Source organism: Varanus komodoensis, unplaced genomic scaffold (genome assembly GCF_004798865.1).
Source record: "Varanus komodoensis strain SLA01 unplaced genomic scaffold, ASM479886v1 scaffold113, whole genome shotgun sequence".
In the NCBI taxonomy this organism is placed as follows: domain Eukaryota; kingdom Metazoa; phylum Chordata; class Lepidosauria; order Squamata; family Varanidae; genus Varanus; species Varanus komodoensis.
In genome coordinates, this window is record NW_025335325.1 from 847,635 (window position 1) to 857,513 (window position 9,879).

Below are 9,879 nucleotides of genomic sequence, written 5' to 3' on the forward strand. Positions count from 1 at the left end.
TGCATGAAATGTTCCCTTCATATCTCCAATTTTCTTGAAGAGATATGAAGGGAACATTTCATGCAAAGATGGGCATGATAAAGGACCAAATTGGCAGGGACCTAACAGAGGCAGAAGAGATTAAGGTGGCAAGATTACACAGAAGAACTATACAAGAAAGAGCTTAATGTCCCTGATAACCACGATGGGGTGGTCACTGACCTCGAGCCGGACATCCTGGAATGCGAAGTCAAATGGGCCTTAGGAAGTCTGAGCAACAACAAAGCTAGTGGAGGCGACAGTGTTCCAGCTGAGCTATTCAAAATCCTAAAAGACGATGCAGTAAAAGTACTACACTCAATATGCCAGCAATTTTGGAAAACTCAACAGTGGCCACAGGATTGGAAAAGGTCAGTTTGCATTCCACTCCCAAAGAAGGGCAATGCCAAAGAATGTTCAAAGTACCGCACCATTGCACTCATTTCACATGCTAGCAAAGTGATGCTCCAAATCCTACAAGCTAGGCTCCAGCAGTATGTGGACCGAGAACTACCAGAAGTACAGGCAGGGTTTCGGAGAGGGAGAGGAACTAGAGATCAAATTGACAACATACGCTGGATCATGGCAAAAGCTAGGGAGTTCCAGAAAAACATCTACTTCATTGACTATGCTAAAGCCTTTGACTGTGTGGATCACAACAAATTGTGGCAAGTCCTTAAAGAGATGGGAGTACCAGACCATCTTATTTGTCTCTTGAGAAACCTATATGCGGGTCAAGAAGCAACAGTGAGAACTGGACACAGAACCACTGATTGGTTCAAAAGTGGGAAAGGAGTTCAAGCAAGGCTGTATTCTGTGGCCCTGCCTATTTAACTAATATGCAGAGCACATCATGAGAAAGGCAGGGCTGGATGAATCACCAGTTGGAATTAAGATTGCTGGGAGAAATATCAACAACCTCAGATATGCAGGTGATACCACTCTCACGGCAGAAAGTGAAGAGGAACTAAAGAGCCTCTTAATGCAGGTGAAGGAGGAGAACACAAAAGTTGGCTTGCAACTCAACATTAGGAAAACTAAGATCTTGACATCCGGTCTTCACACTACCTGGCAAATAGATGGGGAAGAAATGGAGGTAGTGACAGATTTTATTTTCCTGGGATAGTGGAAGACAGGAAGGCCTAGAGGAATGTTGTCCATGGGGTTGTGATGGGTCGGACATGACTTCGCGAGCCCGCATCATCCCCAGCCAGGGTAATGGGTATTTTAGTCTAAAACACCTGCAAGGCCGCTGGGAGAAGAGCTGGTCAGGATGAAGGCCTTTTAAGCAATGTTCCCTGGAATTGCTCCCCTGGAATGCTTTGCAATGTCTCCTGGAATTGCTCTTTCAGAAAACTATGGGGACCAGCTAACGTTTGGGATAAAACAAGAGGTGGGGACTGTGGATGCTCCTGAGCAAGAGGGCTAGAGCCTTGATCGCTGTACTGAAGTTAGAGCAGGAATTCTCAGGACAAAAGATTTGGTATCTGGTTTTGGAACAGCTGGGGGAGACGCACCAGAGGGAGACCATGGGGAGCATGGACCATGGGACCATGAGACATGCTCTGCCCCAGGCCCAGGACATGGCAGATCGGACGAGCCGTGCTTCTTTTGGCAACACTGGTCTGCAAGGAGAAAGCCTCGGACATGCAAGTAGCTAAATTTTTCCAGAACTGGGTAGCAAATTTTTTCCCGAATTGGAGGGCCCTGATACTGGGAACAATAGATGGCAAAAGAAGGAGGGGACGGCAGAGGATGAGGTGGCTGGATGGGGTCACTGAAGCAGTTGGTGTGAGCTTCCGTGGACTCTGGGGGATGGTGGAGGACAGGGAGGCCGGGAGGAATGTTGTCCGTGGGGTCGCAATGGGTCCGACATGACATCACGACTAACAATAACAAAAACAATACTGATATAACCGTGGTAAACTACCCAGACAGCTTTGAGTATTTCAGGGCATAGAAATGAAATTAATAGCAGTAATAATGAGCTGCCATCGAGATGAGACAGAAACAATTCAAGGCAGAGATGAAAAAATGTGGCCCACGGGGATAGGTGTAACCCGCAAACCTCCCCTAGCAACCTCAGCCCGCCAGCATCTGCCGCCACCACCAGGGAAACCGTGGAGGAGGAAAAACCCTGCATGTGTCCTGCCACTGAAAGCGCCGTCCAGCCTGTCCCTGGAGCATCCTTAGAAGCACGTGTGGCAGCCCCTGCCTGCGCCTGGGTGCTCCAGGGAAGACGCTGCTCTGGCAGGACCCACGGTAGCTTCTCTTATCTCCCTTTGCCCCCAGCAGTGAACCTGTCTTCCCGCACGCAGACCAAAGGCCTCCCTGGTCCAGCACCACTGGCCTAAGCAGCGCTCAGAAAGGGGACGGGGCAAGCAGATCGCCCTCGTCACAACACGCCACTATTGTCGAAATCCTGCCTGACTACTTTAACATACGAAATAGCTGGCTGGGAGTTGTAGGCCTTTTTCTGTCCAAACAGGCATTCATTCATTCATTTATTTATTAATTAAAACCTTTCTATGCCGCCCCTTGCCAAGGCCTTGGGGCGGCTTACAACATCAAATACAAAATACATTAAAACAATAACAGTTAAAATATATACAGTAAAATAAAATAAGCCACCCTGGCCGAATAAAATTCAATAATATTAACATTTAAAATGCCGCTTAAATAAAAAGGTCTTCACCTGCCGCCGAAAAACAAATAACGACGGCGCCAGGCGGACCTTTCTGGGGAGCGCATTCCATAACTTAGGCGCCACCGCTGAGAAAGCCCTCCTCCGAGTAGCCACCCTCCTAATTTCCTTCACTGAGGGCTCCCGGAGGAGGGCCTCTCCTGCTGATCTCAAGGGGCGGCTGGGCATATATGGACGTAAGCGCTCCTTCAGGTAGCCAGGACCCAAGCCGTTTAGGGCTTTATAGGTCATCACCAACACCTTGAATTGGGCCCGGACTTCAATGGGAAGCCAGTGAAGCTGACGGAGGACTGGAGTCATGTGAGCATAACGCCCCGTCCCCGTCAGCAGCCTGGCAGCTCTATTTTGAACCAATTGAAGTATCCGGACCGTCTTCAAGGGCAGCCCCACGTAGAGCGCGTTACAGAAGTCAAGACGGGAAGTCACCAGTGCATGAGTCACTGTTGCGAGGCTGTTGTACTCCAGGTAGGGACGCAGCTGATGAATCAGCATTGGATTGTTTCATCAGAAGGCTTTTTTTTACTGCAACCAGCCAGGAGGTATCTGTCAAGACAGACATCCTGAGGCAGCCTGGACAGGGTGAGTCCATGCAAGGGGCGCAGCTGGGAGAATAGGATGCCTGGACCTCCTTGTACCTCTTGTCTGGGCTTTATCTTCACAACGGCTTCCCCATCCCTGTGGCAGGTATGCACCAGAATCTTTGGCTGACAATGTCTTCTCCCAGGAGTCGGATGTCTGGAGTTTTGGCGTGGTCTTGTACGAACTCTTCACCTACGGGAGCAAGAGCCATAGTCCCTCGGAGGTGAGGACCCCCCATGCCTAGACCTTGTTAGGCGTTTGGGTCGCTGCTGCCCGGGATGTCCATGTGCAGGCAGAGAGACTGAGAGAGAGACAGAGAATCCTTGCTATTATTGCTACGTTGTTTATTAGATTTCTTACATGACTTTCCCAGAAAGAGACCCAAGGCAGGTACAGTATTTAAACGTTCAGGAATGTAAAACAATCTAAGGCAGCCTAAAAGACAGTGCGATACAAGACCTGATAAAAACAACCACATTAAGAAGCGTGCCTTGTGCCTGGGCAGAGCGGAAGGTCTTCACCCGGCACCAGGCGGCCCTCGTCGGGGGGACATGTCTCTGGACTCCCACAACCCATAAGCAAAGCAAGTTGCTCCATCATGTCACCTGCCGCTATTGCTGCAAGCAAAATGCATCCCTGCACGTGATCAGAATCCCAAATGATGTCGCCTGCCATCCCACGACACAAAAGTTGATCTGAGCGGCTTGGCACATGGGTGACTCCAGGCCCAGTGTGTGGCTGGTGCTTATAGAGACACAGGAACAGCGCGAGTCAGAAGGGGCCTCCTGGGCCATCTAGTCTGACCTCCGGCTCCAGCCGGCTCCGCTCACGACATGCCCACCATGTGCACGTCCAGCTTAAGCAGCTTCTGGTCCCAGCATGGGCTATGCAAGCTCAGGCTGATGGGAGTTGTAGGTCCAGCAGGGCCCACAAGTTGCCCGCCCCTGTTCTGATGGTTTCATGGTCTGGCTTGCCTCAGATCCTGGAGAACCCCATCCTTCGATGCCCCCCTTACCTGCCAAGCTCCTTGCTGCAGACCTTGAGCCAAATCTCTGACTTTGCACAAAGTCACACAAGGCAGTTGTGGAAAGAGACCGTTTTACCAGTGGCTCAGCAGTGGACTTCTTCCAAGACACTGGTTCCCTCTCCCTGTTGGCCTGCCTGGGGAAGCGGGTAGCAAAATGCATAGCTTCTGTTTGAGCTTTAGTTCCATTTTAGAAGTGTTTTTCCAACCCCGAGTTCTGCTTCTGGTAGTAAGAGGTTGCATTTTTGTGGTGCTGTTTTAATGCACATTTTATGCTGCCACAGACTTGGGAAAAACAGCATTTGGAGGGGTTTTAAAAATGATTCACTTGGGACAGGACCTAGCAGGGTGCCTATGCCTCAGCTGATCACCTGCTGCAAGTAGCAAACACCTCGATTCCAGTGTGCAAGTGAGTGGCACTGCATTTGCAAGGGCTTTGGGGCAGTCCCAGAATGAGTGGAAATGCACAGTTCTGGAGGGAGCCAGAAGTACCATTAAGCAAGCTCCACCAAGAGCCTTCTCCCAGAAACAAGCATTTCTGTGCATTTTGGTTGTCCCCGGAAGTGCTAGACTGCTGTTGCAGTAGCTGTGGGTCCTGCCAGTGCAAAAATATCCATGGGACTCGGAAGAATTGCAGAGGCATAAACACCCCTCAAATAAGGTCTTGGCTTCCTTCCTGAGATTCTAAGTTGCACGGGAAAGTCCATTTGAAAGTCCATTTAAAAACAGAGAAGCAGAGCGAGTCAGAAGGGGCCTCCTGGACCATCTGGTCTGACCCTCGGCTCCAGCTGGCTCTGCTCATGACATGCCCACCACGTGCACGTGCATTTGACTATTTACATACCTCTGTGCTTTAAAACTGAAAGAAAGCAACCAAAGTGCAGCTTGCAGTTGGCTTTCCCAGCTAAACGTTTGCTTATGGCAAGTGGAATAAAAAGAAGAATGCCTTTGTGGCCCTCAACTCCATGGAAAGGGCAGAAGCAAAGAAGTCTGAAAAGACTGCAACAAATGATGAGCTTCACTTGGGAGGTGATCCCAGAAAAGCCCAGTGAGTGCAGTGCAAATGGAAAAATATAAAAGGAGAGATTCGCTTTCTGGCATGGACAGGACTGGTGACTGCTGCACCTGCATTCAAGCTTGTCCTTCATTCTTCCTTTGCAAGGCGCTTACTGAAAGAAGCAACTGTTGTTTGTTTCTGATGACAGAGCGCATGTGTGCACACAAAGATCTAGAGAAAAAACGGAACAGTTGAGGCGAAGAATGGCATTTTACCCATCAGACCAAATTGGGATCTTAAAAGGAGGGGAACGGGGTTTAGGGGAAATGAAGAAAAGAGCATTTTTCAGAAAAATGGGGAAAACTAGGAAAAACCAGCAAACTCCATTTTTTTCTCAGATTTCCCTCGTTATTTCGCCCCTCCTCCAAGATCTCATCTCGGGCTGCACGTACCTTGCTGGGCCAGCCTATTGCAGTAACCCGTTTCCTGCCACCTCTCCCCACGTCTGCTTTTCACCTTAGGAATTCCTCTGCATGATGGGGCACAGCAGGCCCGCCACGATCGCCTGCCACCTCCTGGAGCTGCTGAAGCAGAACAGGCGACTCCCGGCCCCTGCAGGATGCCCCGCGGAGGTGAGCCGCCTTCCCTGCAACTGGGAAGGGCCGAGAAGGAGGCACGGATCGGGCTGCAGGGACTCCAAGCCTGACTTCTTCCTCTCCCCCAGGCAACGCATTTAATCTCCAGACTTAAAACATAAACGGCATAAACATCCTCTTTCGGGTAAAACATTTTGCCCCACTCTTCAGCCAGAGAGTTTCCTGAATCAATTTATATATAATCAAGAAAGCTAGGAAAAGTCCTCTCCCTTCCAAAGTGAACTAGACGGGAGGGGAAGGGAAGGGTTCAGCAGGGCCAATGGAATGGCTCTTCCATCTCCCATCTTCCTGGGCTATTACATCCCAGCCACTTGCTTGTTATTTCTATGAGGCATGGTTTTGTTCTTTAAGAATATAAAGGACCTCTTTTTATTGCAACATGGTCTTTTAAACCAGAGCAGCTGCCCCGTCCCACCTTCAAGTCGTCGTATCTGTCCAGTTGCATCACTTGATGGTTTAAAGGCTGATCTATTTATGTTCAGACAGAAAAACAGCTTCCAGCATGGCTCAGTCAGCATAGCTAGGAGGCCTGAAGCGCTCTGTCCTCGCTCCCAAAATATCGGACACGGCCCTTCCTGTGCAGGATGCGGCCTTGAGACCATGGATGGGAGCAATGGCAGTAACTGGATTTCTGGAGAGCACACTGGGGGAGCAAAGGTGCACCCCCTTTTTATCAATGACTTGGAAGAGGGGATAACCAGTCCACAGAATAAATTTGTGGATGATACTAAAGTGGCGCTGGCAGCCACAATGGAGGGCCAAGCACTCCAGATCCAAAGGATCCAGACAGGCTGTGGAAGTGGGCAGGAGGCAACAGGATGGCGTTCCATGTGCATAAGTATCAGGTCTTGCACTTGGGACACAGGAGGGGGACAAGTGGCTGGAGAGCAGCACTTGCAAAATGGATCTCAGGCTGAACTTGAGTCAGCCGTGTGATGCAGTGGTCAAGAGGGCGAACGGCACCCTTGGGGGCATGGCCAGAAGTGTGGCTTCTAGATCAAGAGGGGTATTACTACCACTCTACACGACTCTGGTGCGCCCGCAACTGGAGTATTGTGCTCAGTTCTGGGCCCCTGATTACAGAAAGGATATGGCCAGGTTGGAGTCAGTGCAGCATAGGGCCACAAGGTTGGTGGCCGGTTTGAAGGGATGGGGTACGAGGCGAGACTGAGGGAACTGGGTCTCTTCAGCCTGGAGAAGAGGAGACTCAGAGGGGATCTGTTGGTGACATACAGGCATGTGAGGGGGTGTCACACAGAGGTGGGGAGAGACCTGTTCTCCCCTGCAGAGGAAGGCAGAGGAGGGCAGAATGCATTTCAGTGGAGCAAAGCTCAGGGAACCAAGGTTCAACTTGGATGCCAGGAAGTACTTGACGGTTAGGACCCCAAGGGTATGGGATGGGCTTCCACAGAAGGTGGTTGAGGCCCCATCATTGAGATGTTCAAGGATAGGCACATGGTGGGGATTACTTGAGCAGAGCCGGCTGGAGCTGGGGTCAGACTAGATGGCCTGGGAGACCCCTCCTGACCCCCTCTGTTCCTATGTTTCTATGGTCTCCTGGGCTGCCCTTGGGTGGGAGCACAGGCATCTCCTGCTTCATGAGGTGGCACCGTAACATCCCCCCTTTCCTACTTCTTTCCCCTCCCCAGGTTTTTGCCCTGATGCAGTCATGCTGGACCTTTGCACCGAGTCAGCGGCCCCGATTCTGCAAGCTCGCGCCACAGATTGAAGCCCTGAGGAGCAGCCACTGCCAAGCCTGGGTCTAGGAGGGGATGCCACAGGGGTTCTTGCGCATGCCACCCCGAGGGTATGATATTCCCATTTGCTGTTGCTGTCACCATGGGGCACTGGGGGAAGCCCTGCTCCGACATCCGGGCACGGCCAGACCCACCTCACCACTGCTGCGGACCTGCTTTCCTGGGCTACATTGGCCTCCTCGTGGAACCTCTTTCTGCAGCATTGAAGGGGTCCCCCGATCCACAGTCCTAGGAACATCACTGCGTGTGCAGGAGAGACGGTCCCTACAGGCAGAGGTGCCCCGGCGTGCTGGTCTGTGTGAACTTTTGCAGCCCAGGCCTGTAGGACAGAGACCTCCAGAAACCAGCCTGCTCTTGGTGCCTGCATGCATCAACACACAAATAGCACCTAGGATTTATCTGAATGCCATCAGAGGCAAAAGCAGACAGGGCACCTCCCCCAAATGCGAATTAAATAAGCTGCAGAGCTAATTTGCACTCTGAGGCAGGTCAGTCCACATCAGACAGAAATAAACAAAAGCAACATAGTTGGGTTTCCTCCTCAGCTCCATTACTGAGTGCAGGACAAGGTGGGTGCAGGTTACAGCGTGTGACAAGTGCGGTGTTAACTCGTGCTTGAAAATCTCCCCCTTGCTTGACATGAGCTACTGCATGTGTTTGGAGAGCACCAGGCTTTGCAGTGCAGCTAGTCCTCACTGAGGCAAGAGGATGCTTACATTACATTTCTCTGGAATGCCCTTCCATGCATTGTTCAGGTGGACACCAACATTGCCTTGGTTTTGATTGCTCCTGAAGCCTTCTTTCTTTGAAAAACCCTTCTGGAATGAACCAGCCACTGTCTTTACTGTCCCTGTTCCCATTTTTCTTATCTGTAGCATCTCCCCTATTGTTCATCACTCTGGAATCCCCTTGTTGGAATATGGATCAGTCTATCCTCCTGGTAAACAGAGAAATACATTATCCAATATACTTGGCAGGCCAGATTCTGCTCCTGAATCCAAGACTGAAGCCCTTGATAGTGCAGAGAATACACTGGGCTAGAGCTGTTTTAACTTGTACATGCTTTCTATTTTAAATTTCTTGTTTTATACTATGCCCTAATATGTTTTATAATATGCCTTATTTTAACTGTGATGCTTCTGACATGAATAGAGAGGAAGGAAGGAAGGACAGAAGGAAAGAGTGCAGAGAATTTGCTGGGCAGGGGAACCCAAGAACCAGGGAAACAAAGAGGTGAATGGGGCAGACCAGGGCCCTTCAGAGCACGGCACAGCTTGTGCTGACGGGCAGCTTTCAGGGTCAGCAACTGTACCTGGGGCCTTTGGAAGAAAAGCACATCTCCACTATTGAGCAATGCTCCTTCCCTTGCCAACAAAGCAAGACTGTGACCCTCAAGGTTCTTGTGACAAAAGAGCTGATTTAGGGAAGAACGAGGAAATGGCCCCCTATCTCCCAGGCCTCTGGTGGGAAGGCTGCTCTCTGGTCAGGAGCTGATCAGAGGAGAGAGATTTGCCTGCTCCTCCAGCCTTCCACACCTCAATTATGGTTCGAAGGAGTGCATTTAGACTGCACCTTCCGGGGGGCGGGGCGGGGGGAGGACTTGTGTATATGAGTGCATTATTTGTGCTTGCACAGGAGCCTGCAGGCAGAGTGTGGGTTGCACACTCTGGACTGCTAGAACTTGTCCCCAGAGAAGCTGTAAGACGTGGTCAATGCTGCAATCTGCCAACCCGGAGTTACTGTGCAGTTGCGGAGCCGAGCCCTGTGTTGCAAGAAGGCACTCCTGCTGCCACCAGAATGCTCGCCGTAAAGAACTACATTGCAGTGCGGCATCTGCAAATCTGGCGTTTCTCTTCCACGTGTACTGAAGCAGTTGTGCAGCTAACTCCCACTCCAGGTACAGGTTTGATGGGAATCCTGATGCCTCTTGAGCAGCACTGGCATGTCACTAGGAATGGGTCCAAAGACCTCCAACTTCCTCTCAGAGCCCGTTCTGACTCAAGCCCATATCAGATGGGGAGCTTGGCTTCTTTCTCTCTCGCATGAAGACGTGTGCATATTTCTCTGCTTATGTTTCCAAATGCACACATCATTTCTATGCACCTTTGTGCTTTTCCATTGATTAAAGCAAATTTGTATGCTCA

General features: G+C 50.7%; 1 protein-coding gene across 2 annotated transcripts in view; it reads left to right on the plus strand.

Moving 5' to 3' along the window:
• JAK3 (Janus kinase 3) overlaps window positions 1-9,879 on the plus strand; it is a 48,891-nt gene extending 39,012 nt beyond the window's left edge. Inside the window, exons 22-25 of one of the 2 annotated variants that reach the window (XM_044421027.1) lie at window positions 3,407-3,524; window positions 5,844-5,954; window positions 7,628-7,785; window positions 9,371-9,879. In XM_044421027.1, coding sequence (XP_044276962.1) covers window positions 3,407-3,524; window positions 5,844-5,954; window positions 7,628-7,744 — 346 coding nt within the window. In that variant the 3' untranslated portion in view covers window positions 7,745-7,785; window positions 9,371-9,879. Of the gene's footprint in view, window positions 1-3,406; window positions 3,525-5,843; window positions 5,955-7,627 lie in introns of both variants that reach the window. The other variant, XM_044421026.1, reaches the window with a different exon arrangement.